Source organism: Callithrix jacchus, chromosome 16, assembly GCF_049354715.1.
Source record: "Callithrix jacchus isolate 240 chromosome 16, calJac240_pri, whole genome shotgun sequence".
NCBI lineage: Eukaryota > Metazoa > Chordata > Mammalia > Primates > Cebidae > Callithrix > Callithrix jacchus.
The window spans coordinates 80,571,909-80,587,059 of NC_133517.1; the positions used below are offsets into that span (position 1 = coordinate 80,571,909).

The 15,151-nt window shown below is 34.8% G+C and overlaps 1 protein-coding gene and 1 long non-coding RNA gene across 4 annotated transcripts in view; one reads left to right on the plus strand and one right to left on the minus strand.

Moving 5' to 3' along the window:
• Positions 1-14,934, plus strand: part of RAD21 (RAD21 cohesin complex component) — a 97,308-nt gene extending 82,374 nt beyond the window's left edge. For all 3 annotated transcript variants that reach the window (XM_035277308.3, XM_078353275.1, XM_002759275.6), the window contains 10 exons: positions 2,613-2,719; positions 3,593-3,799; positions 4,268-4,393; positions 4,785-4,907; positions 6,537-6,760; positions 8,254-8,413; positions 8,846-8,994; positions 10,186-10,335; positions 11,947-12,030; positions 13,190-14,934. In XM_035277308.3, coding sequence (XP_035133199.1) covers positions 2,613-2,719; positions 3,593-3,799; positions 4,268-4,393; positions 4,785-4,907; positions 6,537-6,760; positions 8,254-8,413; positions 8,846-8,994; positions 10,186-10,335; positions 11,947-12,030; positions 13,190-13,381 — 1,522 coding nt within the window. In that variant the 3' untranslated portion in view covers positions 13,382-14,934. The remainder of the gene's footprint in view (positions 1-2,612; positions 2,720-3,592; positions 3,800-4,267; positions 4,394-4,784; positions 4,908-6,536; positions 6,761-8,253; positions 8,414-8,845; positions 8,995-10,185; positions 10,336-11,946; positions 12,031-13,189) is intronic.
• On the minus strand, positions 8,156-14,473 carry LOC108588718 (uncharacterized). The gene is made up of 2 exons (XR_001907710.4): positions 14,337-14,473; positions 8,156-12,086 (listed from the first exon to the last, which is right to left on the minus strand). It is a non-coding gene; the product is annotated as an uncharacterized LOC108588718 (long non-coding RNA).
• Positions 14,935-15,151: the final 217 nt, after the last annotated feature.

A 15,151-nucleotide genomic window follows, 5' to 3' on the forward strand; every position in this document is an offset into this window, starting at 1 on the left:
TTGACATTTTATTTGAAATTCTTTTATTATGGAAATTTTTAAACATAGCTAAAATTTAGAGAAATTAGTAGTATGAACCTTGTATGTCAGTTATTTCAGCTTTTGTAATTACAAGTATATTGCTAGTCTTACTAAATCTATTTTTCCCAGGTTACCTCACAACCCCCACCAGATTATTTTAAATTAAGTAACAGATAATCTCATTTCATCTGTAAATACTTTGATATTTGTCTCTTAGAGGTAAGGAATTTTTAAAGCCTCCATAACACATCGCACCTTTAAAAAAATTATCAGTAATTCCTTAATATAGGCATACCTTGGAGGTACTGTGGGTTTTGTTCCAGACCACTGCAGTAAAGCAAGTCACACAAATTTTTTTGGTTTCGCAGTGCCTATAAAAGTTATGTTTACACTGTATTCTAGTCTATTAAGTGTACAATAATAGCCTTATGTTTAAAAAAGCAGTATGCCTATCTTAAAAATACTCTACTGCTAAAATATGCTAATGATCATCTGAGCCTACAGCAAGTTGCCGTTCTTTTGCTGGTGGAGGATTTGCCTCGATGCTGATGGCTGCTGACTGGTATGGGTGGTGGTTGCTGAAGTTTGAGGTAACTGCAGCAATTTCTTAAAATAAGATAGCAGTGAAGTTTGCTGCATCAATTGATTGACTCTTCCATGGGAGATTTCTTTGTAGAATACAATGCTATTCAATAATGTTTTACCCACTATAGAACTTCTTTCAAAATTTGAGCCAGTCATCTGAAACCCTACTGCTGCTTTATCAACCAACTCGATGGAATATTTTAAACACTTTGTTGTTGTTTCAGCATTATTCACAGTATCTTCACTAGGAGTAGATTCCATCTCAAGAAACTACTTTCTTGGCTTATTCATAAGAAGTAAACCCTCATTTGTTAAAGTTTTATTCCAAGATTGTATCAATTAGTCACATCTTCAGGCTCCACTTCTAATTCTAGTTCTCTTGCTTTTTCTACCAAATCTGCAGTTACTGCCTCCACTGAAGTCTTGAACCCCTCAAAGTCATGCATCAGGGTTAAAATTAATTTCTTCTAAACTTTCTGTCTGTACCAATGAAACTTTCTCCATATGAACAATAAGGTAGTTTTGTTTTCTTACTCATGTTCACTAGAGTAGCATTTTTAATTTCCTTCTAGAACTTTTTCTTTGCATTTACAACTTGGCTGTTTGGTGCAAGATGCCTAGTTTTTAGCCTAAATCAAGCTTTAAACATGCCTTCTTCACCAAGCTTAATCATTTCTAGTGAGATACGTGTGACTCTTCGTTTTACTTGAACAGATAGTAACCATTGTAGGATTATTAATTGGCCTGATTTCAATGTAGTCGTGTCACAAGGAACAGGGAAGCCCAAGAAGAGGGAGAAACATTAGTGGGGGTGGAGGAGGGCAGGAGCAGCCAGTCAGTGGAGCAGTTAGAACACACAGAACATTTCCCAGTTAAGTTCGCCATATTATATGGGCATCCTTTGTGGCACTCCAAAACAATTAAAATAATAGCATCAAACATAAGCCATGTGTGGTGGCTCACACCCATGATCCCAGTCCTTTGGGAGGCTGAGGTGGGGAATCATTTCAGGCCAGGACTTTGAGACTAGCCTGGGCAATATAGTAAGGCCCCCCCACCCCCACTGAGAATTAAGGAAAAATTTAAAAGATCACTAATCAAGACCACCATGACAGATATAATAATGAAAATTTTTTAATAGCATGAGAATCACCAAAATGTGACAGAGACATGAAGTAAGCTTGTGCTGTTGGAAAATGGCACCAACCGACTTGCTCAATGCAGTGTTACACAAACCTTCAGTTTATTAAAAACTCAGCATCTGTGAAGCTCAGTAAAACAAAGTGCAGTAAAACGAGGTATGCCTATATGATATCCAGCTGGCATTTAAATGTCCCCAATTGACACGTAAGCTTTTTTTTTCTCTTCAGTTTGAGTTGAAGCTAAATAAAATCTATAAACTGCGTTTGGTTGATACAGCTTATGAGTTTCCTAACAATCTGTTACAGTATAGCTTTGCCTCCCTCAATTCTTTTTCCTTGCCATCTATTTCCTGTATAAACCTGGTCGATTGTTTTGAGGTTTTATGTTCTGGATATGGCTGATAGTATTTAGATTGGTGTTTAGCATTATACACTTTTCATTTTTTATTTAATATTTTTAGACTATATGAGAGATTATTCTTATTTATTAGAGGAAGAAACTGAATCTCAGGGAAGTCAAGGAACTTTAGAGATTATACAGCCTGTAAGTTACAGGGTCCTAATGAAAACCCATGCCTATCTAGCCCATCATTTCTAATTTTTTCCTCTATGCTTGATTTAGTGGCTTCTGCATATTACATTGTATTTGCTGATGATTGATGCTCTTCAAATTTAAATACAAGTTAATTTCCAAATCACTTAAATTTTTGGAGTGTATTGGAATGTATGAAGGTATTAAATACTAAGTCTTCTAAAAAGTTGGTTGGTTATGTTTTAATTTTTCTTTTAGAGAGAATTGGGATTGTTTTTTCTTATAAATACAGTGAAACTTGAGAATAAAATGTATTTGACCTTCTTTTAAAGTGACATCGATGTGGCCCAGCAGTTCAGCTTGAATCAGAGTAGAGTGGAAGAGATAACCATGAGAGAAGAAGTTGGGAACATCAGTATTTTACAAGAAAATGATTTCGGTAAAAAGAGAAATTACTAGCCATTAGTTATAATATTATATCATGTTGCAATTTCAAAAGAAAACCAGACTGTATTACATTCACATTGATAGAAAGGCTTAAAATTTTATCTAATGTATTTTCATCAAGAAAAGAATTTGGTTTTCTACCAGTATATTAAGCATTATTTTCATACTTAGAGTGAATTGTTTACCTACTCCTCTACCTACATATAATCATAGAACCTATATGTTGATTCTGTGAGGAGTCCCAACATTGAAGTAGTGATCGCATTCAAACTAACCATTTTGGAACAGTTAGTTTCTCTATTATACTTGCTATTCAAAAACAGGTATTCAAAACTAGTAGGAAGGCATACTCTTTTTTTAAGAGAGGGTCTCTTCTGTGTTATCCATGCTGGAGTGCAGTGGCTATTCACAGGCAGCATTATAGAACACTACAGCTTCAAACTGTTGAATTCAAGTGATCCTCCCACCTCAGCCTCAAGTAGCTGGGACTACAGGCACATGCCAATGTGCCCAGAACCAGATTCTTTTCTTGAGGAAATGCATTATAACAGGAAAGTTTAAGCTGTGAATATTAATCTAACTTAACATAAGTACATATTTAGGGTTTATCTAGGATTACTTAAATCTAGATCTAAGTTTGAATCTGCCGGTCGTGTCCCAGTATTGTAGCTGTGTGTAATTGAGCCATTTTTTAAAACTTTGATGCTAAAGATTTAAAGTTTAAACAAGATAGTTTAACACTTGAAGATAAGTGAGACTTCAGTAAGCAAATGTAACATAATTATAATAAATCATTAGCTGTTTTCTTTTATAACAGTGGTATTTCTAACCTTCCTGAACTAATGATAAATCAAAATTTGTTTAGGTGATTTTGGAATGGATGATCGTGAGATAATGAGAGAAGGCAGTGCTTTTGAGGATGATGACATGTTAGTAAGCACTACTGCTTCTAACCTCCTATTAGAGTCTGAACAGAGCACCAGCAATCTGAATGAGAAAATCAACCATTTAGAATATGAAGACCAATATAAGGATGATAATTTTGGAGAAGGAAATGATGGTGGAATATTAGGTATGTGAGAAAATGATGGTTATTTGAACATAAACATAACTTCTTCATTAAGATTTTGGAAGCAGTTGCTAATTCTGAGTCTTGAACAGCTATTAGATATATATGTATGAATTGTGATCAGTTGGTTTAATAAGACATTCTGTAAAACTAGCCTCTTAAAATGTTAACAAAACCTAAAGATGCTTATCTCAGTGCTAAATTTTACAAGTACTTAAAACTGTTCTATTTGTGTTTGATAGGTATGGTAAGTAAATATTTTTTAAAATAGATAAATGAGCTAGAAAATACAAGTCAAGAATGAGAATTGTTTTATACTTTTATAAACTACCTGGAGGAGAAACAGATAATAATTGAATATATGTTTAAATTTTATCCCTTTTAACGTAATTTTATTTTTCAAGTGATTGGCTATTGTGGTTTTGGCAGTTCTTTTTCAAATTATAGCTAACTTACATTCTCTTACTTCAGATGACAAACTTATTAGTAATAATGATGGCGGTATCTTTGATGATCCCCCCGCCCTCTCTGAGGCAGGGGTGATGTTGCCAGAGCAGCCTGCGCATGACGATCTGGATGAGGATGATAATGTATCAAGTAAGCATTTCATGTTCCGTGATTCTAGGGATGATCGTATGGCATCCAAAAAGATAGTTATCATAGAACATGACAAACTAAAAGTTGTAGTTTTTAATGAATTATAGATGTCCTTAAGTACAGTGCTTATGATTGATTACTGGTTCTGATTCTCTTACATGTTTACTCTTGTGCCCCTCCCCATTTTTTTGGCCAGTTAGGTTTGAGTCTGGTGGGGCTTTCTCATAACTAGAAAAATACTTTTATATTTTTATATAAAATTTTTAAATTTTTATATTTATATTATAGCAGGATTTCTTTCCATTTTATGAAGAGTTTTTCCTCCCCCCACCCCATTTGTAAGATATGTATTATATACCCAAGCTTTTTGTGACTGTATTTGTTTTTATAGTGGGTGGGCCTGATAGTCCTGATTCAGTGGATCCCGTTGAACCAATGCCAACCATGACCGATCAAACAACACTTGTTCCAAATGAGGAAGAAGCATTTGCATTGGAACCTATTGATATAACTGGTGAGCCTATGAACCTTTAGATTTGTACAATGTACAACATAAGGTCTTATTTCTGGTTCTTGCCTGTCTACTCATCTGTTACTGTTGTTTTAGATAACTAAGCTGCTTTTATGTCACAGTCATCTGTCATAATGTCTTTCTTCTATCCAGTTATAATTTGAGTATTTTGTAAAATGTTTGTGCAAGTTGCCATGAAATATAAAAGTATAGAACAAGTTTTCTGATAATAATGAGTATCTTAGTCTCTTGGGGTTCCCAAAACATTAGCAGCTCACATGTGTAACCAGTAGAAAACATTGCAAAGCATTTTTCAATAAAGTACAATTCTAAATGCTATACAGTTGGGCTACATTCTGGAAAAAACTAAAAATATTCTTTAAAAAATAAATCCTGGAAGCTGGTATGGTAGCTCACACCTGTAATCCAGTGCTTTTGGGAAGCCAAGGCAGAAAAATCACTTGAGGCCAGGAGCTTGAGACCAGCCTGGGCAGTAAATATAGTAAGACCGTCTCTTCAAAAAGAATTTTTGTATGTATACTCTTAGAATTTGCCTTTTTTCACACGTTCTGAAAAAAGAAATTTTTTTAGATTTAAAAACTGGAAACATCAAAAATTCTAGAATCAGTAATCTTTTTTTGTAGTATTTTTTAAGTAACATTGCAAGACACCATTACTTAATTTGGGAGGGCTGCTTCCGAGTGACAGACAGTTTGAGATAATGTAATGGGGATATAAAAGTTAACAATTTTTAGATGGTTTATGAGGACAGTAGGGTAGAATACTTTAAATTACAGTGTAGAACAAGATTACCCTTTTGCGTTTCCCATTGATTAGGGAAATTGACAATTAAGTAAAATATATACTGTATTAGATAGATTAGAGAGAGACTGTCACTGTATAACATCTTTTTGTATTTTTTTAAGTGTTGAACCAAAAACCTTTAGGGTATGTCTGCCGGAGTGCAATCTTGAGGATTTTATTTAAACCCATGAGCTTTTCTGCATTTAAAAAAAAGTGAGACAATACAGCCTCCTTGCAAGTTTTAAGGATTAGAAATGACTATTTTAAAATGTCTAGGATGGAGTTACAGGTCTGTCTGACCAGGCTTGGACTTCTTTCACTCTGTCACGCACCTTCTGTAACTACTATATGTAAATTATCACTTTGTCAATAAAAATAATAGTATTTGTAGTCATTAAAGAAAACTCAATTTGTGGCAGATACTATACCAAATATTGTACAACCCCTGTAAGTGATAGGCCCTGTTTCAAATGAGAAAATGAGCCAAACTGAATAGAGTGTGATATGTTCATTGTTTACAGTATAAAACTACACAGGCAAAAATATATTGGCCCTTGCATCATTTTACTTATTTTTTGCTAAAAGTCTATACATACTCATTCAGCAAATTTTTGATGAATACCTATTGTGTGCCTCTATTTTATTGTGTTCCTCTGTTCTAAAGGGTGATTGGAAAACATCAGTTAAAGCATCCTACCCTCATGAAGTTTACCTTTTCTGCTAGAGTCTGTGTGTAGAAAAGCAGGGGGATATAGTCAGTCCACATCTTGTAGCTGTATGTTCCATGCTGGCCTCTTAGGAAAATGATCTTATTTTCTATTATTCCAGTTAAAGAAACAAAAGCCAAGAGAAAGAGGAAACTCATTGTTGACAGTGTCAAAGAGTTGGATAGCAAGACAATCAGAGCCCAACTTAGTGATTATTCTGATATTGTCACTACTTTGGATCTGGCACCACCCACCAAGAAATTAATGATGTGGAAAGAGACAGGAGGAGTAGAAAAACTGTTTTCTTTACCTGCTCAGCCTTTGTGGAATAACAGACTACTGAAGGTAATATAGTTTGCAGAATTTTTACTTAATATACATTTTGAGAATCTAAAAAAAAAACTTCTAAAACCTTTGTTTGCATCATTTTTAATGAAGTGTTTTGCAACTGTAGGGCAAGTTTCCTTTTTTCTCCCTTAAATCACAGTGTACTAGCCATAATTTCATCTGAAATATATGGATAAGTGACACCTGCATTTCTAAAAGATGTAAAATGAATTTTTCTTACATTAAAAAGCCACTGACATTTTTAATATTACTTTTCTCTGTAATAAACTATTAGGTATATTGCCTTAGTGTGCTTTACATCTGAATTCTTTAACTATTTTCTGAATAAAACATGAGTGGTTCTGCTTTTTCAACGGTAAAAAATTCTGGCTTCAAGAGATCTTTTCCCATTTGTAGGCCCTTTTCTGCTCACATTCCACAGTATTCCAAAATAAGATTCACGGGTGTCTGGTGAATTAAGCAGTGCTGTTAGGCTAGTATTGTGTCTCAGGCTGAGATACGCACAGAACTCATTGATTTTACTGTGTATTTAGGATATAGTAATACATTCCAAATCTAAAGTATTTCAGAGGAACAAAATTGTGCTTTTTATTAGGAGCACTGTCATATAATTATTTTTAAGAAGGTCCTTAAAACTATTTATGCTTTGACTCAGTAATTAGTAGAAATTTTTCCTAAGGAAGAAATTCAAGGTATGGAAAAGCTATCTCTGTGAAAACGTTGATTACATTGTTGCTTAGTTTAAAAAGAGAGAAATGATTTAAAAAGTAGAGGAATGGCTCAAAATGGAATATTATGTAGCCATTAAAAATAGGTTAAATGAGGCCACAAGTGGAGGCTCATGCCTGTAATCCCAGCACTTTGGGAGGCTGAGGCTAATGGATCACCTGAGGTCAGGAGTTTGAGACCAGCCTGGCCAACATGGTGAAACCCTGTCTCTACTAAAAATACAAAAATTAGCCAGGTGTGGTGGTGCACACTTGTAATCCCAGCTACTCAGACAGCTGAGACACAATTACTTGAACCTGGGAGGCAGAGGTTGCAGTGAGCTGAGATTCTGCCACTGCACTCCAGCCTGGGCGACAAAGTAAGACTCTGTCTCAAAAAAGAAAAAAAAAATAGTTTAAATGATAGCTAATGAGGTTAATATATAGTAAGTGAAAAAACAAATTTTAAAGCTGTTTGCTATGAGACCAGTTAGAATGAGTTTTAGTTTATGAATATGAAAATAAACTTCAGGCAGATAAATAGAAAACCCCTTAAGGTTGTGAAATAATGGATAAATTTTGTTTATCTAAAATGTCTGCAGTTACAATTTGAAAACTAAACTCATTTAAATTCATTTTCAGATGGAATGACGTGAATATGATAAGTAAAAGCCATGATAAATTATATACTTACTGTATTTATTAGAACATACTTTTGGAAGATAGAAATAAGTGGTGACTTTTTGGTTAGATTTTATAATTGAATTTTTTTTTTTCGTGTAGCTCTTTACACGCTGTCTTACACCGCTTGTACCAGAAGACCTTAGAAAAAGGAGGAAAGGAGGAGAGGCAGACAATTTGGATGAATTCCTCAAAGAATTTGAAAATCCAGAGGTTCCTAGAGAGGACCAGCAACAGCAGCATCAGCAGCGTGAAGTTATTGGTTTGTTCTATTGGAATAGTTCCCTGATGAAGTTCACATGAGTATTTGCTTAAAATTTACCTTTATACTGTCAGAGTAAAAGAAATAAGGAATGAAAGATATACTGAAATGTTTGGGCAGGGAAATGCATTGGATCTGATTGCCTTATTTAAGTATGAAGTTTCCTGTCTTCCCAGAGGTTTAAGGTTCAGAACTGGCAGGGTAGATAGTCTGCTAAAGAATTGTCCTACATTGTACTGTGGGTAGAACTTGTCCTTTTAAGACCCCCTCCCCCTTTTACGTATATTGCTAAAACTAGAGTGATCTTTATGGATCTCCTTCATTAGAGAAAGCACTACATATGTCTTAGTGTACTGCTTTAAAAAATAAATGGTTCTGTAATACTGTTCGAACTGTATGATCTACATTTTCTCTTCATATGACCAATTGCAGATGAGCCCATTATGGAAGAGCCAAGCCGCCTCCAGGAGTCAGTGATGGAGGCCAGCAGAACAAACCTAGATGAGTCAGCTATGCCTCCACCGCCACCTCAGGGAGTTAAGCGAAAAGCTGGACAAATTGACCCAGAGCCAGTGATGCCTGTAAGTAAGCAAATCTATACATTAAGTCATTTGAAGGTTTTCATACAGTCAGTAGCAAGTGGTATTTAGGGAGCCCTTTTAAAGTATCTTGGTTTTAGCAGAAAATGGTAAGGAATGAGTCCAGAGGAAGAAGAGCAACTGGATATATAGACAATCTGCTTCAAGTAGGAGAAGATGTTCTGGGAGTGTGCAGTCTTTCTGACTCTTTTTGAATTGCGTTGCTTTAGAGTGGTCCAAAATGAGCATCCGTGACTCAAGTTGGTTCTGATTTATTCTTTGGCAGACATTCCTGCATACCTTCAGTACTAGACAGTTTTAGGTCATCTTACTAAGTAATCAGAATAGACTTGTCAAATACCTGAGAAAATATAAAGCAGTATCTGTCTACTTCATTCACACTTTGACTGCTATTAAATTCAGCTAGGATAGGAAAGCTAAGCAAGTAAAAACGAAGTAGTAGGGTTTGGTTTAGGGCTTTCCAATCTTAAGTCTACAGGATAAATGAATTTGAGTTTTTATCAAATGAATTTGATAAAATGAAAGGGAGGCTTTTTGACCACCTTAGTCTTCTTGTTCAGCCTCCATCAAGAATACTCTGCCAATTTTAAGAACTAGTTTTTGTGCCCTCTGGTGGTAAGAAGTTGTCAGTAAGAACATTTTTCCGTATAAGCTCAGGAATGGGGAACACAGTAATGAGTAGTGACTCTCATAACCACTGTCTTTCTGGTAATTCTTTGGTTTCTTAAAAAGACTTTGGTTTTAATATTCTGAATTCTTTATGTTAAGCCTGAGAGAAAATAAATATAGGAAGTGGACCCAGAAAAACAATTTTTTCACTTCTACCGTTTGCTGCCATGAGACATTCAAGACTCTTGAGTGAAAGCTTAACGATTTTTAAGTTACTGTATAATCTTACAGAAGCTTTAGTGGTAAAAAGTGTTTTTGACTCCTAAAAAGTAAGTATAAAAATGAAATGAAATTTTTTTTTGTAAGCTACTTTAATGTAGTTTTATAAAAAAAATCAAAAAGAAGATATATACTGTAATAAATTTTTGCTTGTGGGGAAGTATGAAAATAAAACCTCAGTATTTCTTTTCGGCTAGAAAACTTCAGCCACTGTGTATTTGCATAGTTAAAATAAGCTACCTTTAAAACATACATCTTAAATTGTCTTACTTGTATTGCTTTAAGCCTCAGCAGGTAGAGCAGATGGAAATACCACCTGTGGAGCTTCCTCCAGAAGAACCTCCAAATATCTGTCAGCTAATACCAGAGTTAGAACTTCTGCCAGAAAAAGAGAAGGAGAAAGAGAAGGAAAAAGAAGATGATGAAGAGGAAGAGGTAAACTAGTTAATAATTTCCATTCCAGATTTAGCAAAAACATCCAACTTTCTTTTATTTTTCATATTGGAGCTAACTTAATTGTGTTGAACATCAGAGTTACTAAAAAAAAGTTTGAATATAAGCAAAATTTTACCAAATGCCTAGTGGCAAAGATCATTAGGAACATGAAATTTTATACTTTGCCATAACTTGTTGGCTCCCTTGTGGGCTTTTGAAAGACTGGAATGCCCTTACACTGATTCTTTGTCTGACTTCTAAATTGCTTGTAGCTGCTTTTACTATCTTGTGGTCAGTGGTCGATTCTTACTGCTGTTATCATCTGCTTCTAATATAACCTCTTCTGTATCTGTGGTGGCCTGGAAATCAGATAACCATATATTTTCCACTTGTCTGGGATTCGTTTCTGTTTTTTTTTTTTTACTTAAACCAGGGTAAAGCGTGACTTTGCTAAAACACTTAGATTGAGTGAAGACTTGAATGACTTACTTTTTACAAAGTAAGAGGTGCTTTAGGAAATAATTTCTTTTTCCTGGGGCATGTTTAAAGGGGTCAAGGTCTTTCTTGTTCTTCTTCTTGTTTCTTCTTCCTTATTTCTGGATCATCAAGGTTATTGTTTAAGACTTAGAATTTATTCTTGTTTGATGTTCTGTCAGATATGTTTCTTAAACCTTTAAATTTAAAATAAGATGTCCTTTAGGTAGCACTGAAGCTGTTTAAATTTCTTGCAAGACTAATAAAGGTTATGGATTGGATAAATTTTCATTAGCATCTGTTCTTAATTCTAATAATACTTAGCACTTATCTTTAATATGAATACCTTATTTAAAGCCAAAATTAGCTTTAGAGCTACTCTAACCTATGAATTAGGGTGTGCTATTATCTCAGACTTAGTTGTGAATGAATATCAAAATTGTTGTGGTTTCTGTTATGTCTGGTATATAGTTTCAGCATACGTAGCCTAGGAACATTACAGCTGTTGCCTTGCACCCACCTTGGACTTTAAAAAGGCATTTAGGCGGCATGTGGCTGAGACCTAGGTTGCTCAAGTAAGATGTAAGGATTATAGCCCATTCATTTTAAAACACCATAAAGATCAATAATAAATCCTTAGCTAGTCTGCAGGCTCTTTGCTACTGCTCCACAATGAGAGATTAGGAATCTGCCAGAACATAAGTCATCTAGAAAATCATGTTGCAATATTTATGTACATATTTTGAGTTGAAATAAACAATATACTTAGTAGTACAGTTGATTATATCCGTAAGTTCTTTAACAGGGGCCAGTAACCAAAAGCTCTGTGATCAGCAGCAGTCCACAGACCCCGCACAGTGTGTGTAGATAGCATCCTTACAGAGCAATATAGAAGTATACTTTCAGCCAAATGTTTGCTTGCACATATACAGAGGACTTTCCTTTGTAATTTAAGGAAGACAAACACTTCAGAGTTTATACTGTAGATGCTAAGTGATTTCTCAGCAGCATTAAGTCAGTTTTTTATTAGTCCAAAATATACAGTCTCAAGGTAATTTAGAACTTCAGGAAATGTAGAAATACTTCATTTTGCATTGGACTTGTTTTATCAGCTTTTTGCGGGTCATTTTCATTCAGGATGAAGATGCTTCAGGGGGTGATCAAGATCAGGAAGAAAGAAGATGGAACAAAAGGACTCAGCAGATGCTTCATGGTCTTCAGGTATTTCTTCTGTTGTCTTGGAGAAAAATGCTCCGTCAAAGACTTGGCATTGTTCCCTGAAAAAAAAGTTACAATGCTGGAAATAAAAGAGCATACCTTTGTGAAACTTTCTCTAAAACTGCATTATTTTTAAATGTTTAAATTAAATACATAAGCTGTTAGGCCAAGGGTAAGCCTGAAAAGCATGCAGGAGAATGCTTGTGGTTATCCTGAAAAGCAGAACCATGGTGACATACTACAGAACACCTGTGTATCCCTGCACCTTCTTGTTTTTTGTTGAGTAAATTTAATGTGCTGAATCATTAAATTTATTGGATCATTGTGTAACATCAGATGTCAGTCACTTTTCCCTGGGCCTTAATGTCATAGACACAGACAATCTTGGATATCTATGAAATGCCAAGCAAGTTTCTCAAGGTTTCCTAAAATAGGATAGTTGACATTAAAAAAATTTTTTTTTTTACTTTCAAAACCGTAAGTGCTAGATTTTAGTATATTACATTAGCTGTCCAAAGAAATTGGTAATTTTAATAATACATGTCAGAACACTTAGACTTTCTTCTTTGGATTTTAGATGTACCATAATATACCTTGGCCCTTTACCCTATTGATTAACATGAGAATCACATACTGTTTTTAAAAGTGCAGTCTTTGTCCTTACAGTCTGTTTTTTCCAGTAACCAAAATTGGCATTTGTGTTAGTCTGTTTTGTGTTGCTCTAAAGGAATACCTGAGTCTGGGTAATTTATAAAGAAAAGAAGTTTTTTGGCTTACAGTTCTGCAGACTATACAAGAAATAAAGCACCAGCATCTGATTCTGGTGAGGCCTCAGAAAGCTTACGGTGATGGTGGGAGGCAAAGGGGGAGCAGGTGTGTCACATGGCAAGAGAGATGCTAGGCTCTTTAAACAACCAGCTCTCATGTTAACTAATGAGCAAAAATGCACTCATTACTGCGGGGAGCCTTCATAAGGGATCCACCCCCACCCCGTGACACAAACACCTCTCACCAAGTTCCGTCTCTAACACTGGGGAATCACGTTTCAGCATGAGATTTGGTGAGGACAAATATTTGACTATATCAGCATCCTCACTAAATTAGCACTTTATTATACAGGTTACTTTAAGTCATTTTTTTTGTTATTGTTGTTTTATTTCAGCGTGCTCTTGCTAAAACCGGAGCTGAATCTATCAGTTTGCTTGAGTTATGTCGAAGTACGAACAGAAAACAAGCTGCTGCAAAGTTCTACAGCTTCTTGGTTCTTAAAAAGCAGCAAGCTATTGAGCTGACACAGGAAGAACCATATAGTGATATCATCGCAACACCTGGACCAAGGTTCCATATTATATGAGAAGCTAGAAGCATTACAGCTAGTGTTTGTTTCACTAGTGCTTACAAATTGCCCCCATGTGTAGGGGACACAGAACCCTTTGAGAAAACTTAGATTTTTGTCTGTACAAAGTCTTTGCCTTTTTCTTTCTTCATTTTTTTCCAGTATATTAAGTTTGTCAATTTCATCTTTGAGGGAAACTGATTAGATGGGTTGTGTTTGTGTTCTGATGGAGAAAACAGCACCCCAAGGACTCAGAAGATGATTTTAACAGTTCAAAACAGATGTGTGCAATATTGGTGCATGTAATAATGTTGAATGGCAGTCAAAAAGTCATGATTTTTATCTTACTACTTCATTACTGCATTGAAAAGGAAACCCTGTCTGGGAAAAAATTCCTGACAGTTTAATTTAAAACTATGGTATGAGTCTTTGACAAGGAAGAAAAAAGCCTTTCCGTCGGTAACACTGGCAGTCTTCCTGTTAGCCACTCTCCTTAGAGATGGTATGGGAAACAAAGGTCACCCTCTTGAGATTCATTTTTAAGTGTAATTCCATAATGAGCAGAGTTGTTACGTGAAATTGTGTTGTGACTGATAACCTTCAGCTACAAAAAGATAGGAATGACTTGGTTTAAAGTGTTCTATTTTGTAAATCATTCCATTTGAGTCTTTCTGATGAACTTGGCTATCCTGAAATCTGTTACTTTAGTGAGGCTCCAGAATGAGCAAAAATAGGCCTAATTAGAGTAGAGTGACTATTAAAAAAACATAGCTTTCTAGGAGCTATAAATCAGAATTTTAAAAAGATGTTTTGGATATATTTGAGTATTCAGATCATGAAAATAGAAATTGCCCTGCCTACTACAAGGACAGACTGATGGGAAATTATACACCTGGTCAACTTAACCTTTAAGCAGACAATGCTGTAAAAACTAATGGCTTCTCTGATATTTATTAAAAGTTTTAGTACTTACCTCCTTTTCCAGTGCTGCACACTCCTGTGTTTGGAAATTTAATAGCTTCGCAACGAAATCCTATGTCTAGTTTCCTATAATTTAATTGAAAAAAAATCCAAATAAAGGTTTTATTATTAACAGACCAGATAGCATCAGAAATCATGTGACTATTATCAGAATATGTCTTAACTTTTTAGGGCAAAATTAACACTGAAAGTTCTAGCCTAAGTGTTGAAACGTTTGTGGGGAAAAAAAATCACTTTTGAAAATCAGACTTCAGTGTATACCCAATAATTTTAAATTATGTGAAATGTTTTAAAAATTTGTGAACTCGTAATTACTGTTTTAACGATTCAGTTTCTTGAGAGTGGTAATTGTATAAAATTGCTATTGCAGCTTTATTTCAATATAATGTGCCTGTAAACCAAGGAGTTTTCCCCATTTGTAAAAAGACATTGTAGATAATTGAATGTTTGATTTTAGAAAGGTCGTTAGTTCTTGTTACACATTTTGTTAGTCTGGTTTTTGTTGCTTATCAGGTTTAATATTGTTCTTGAAAATAGTTGATGCTATGTTATGTATAACTTTTCTAATAAAAGTTGTGTTATAAGCTGTACTTTTTTGAGTATTTGTTATTTCATTGGTGGAGGTCCCCAAGGGAAAAGTTGGCTGAAAAAGTTAATATAGCCAAACACCTCATTTGTTTGCCTTATCTAGAATAGTTACCCATATAAACCATATGAATTTTTCAAGAGGTTTTAGACTGAAAAATGGACGACTAGAATAGCTTGTCTCCACCTTCTTTGTTAACAGAACTATGTAATCTGCAATTT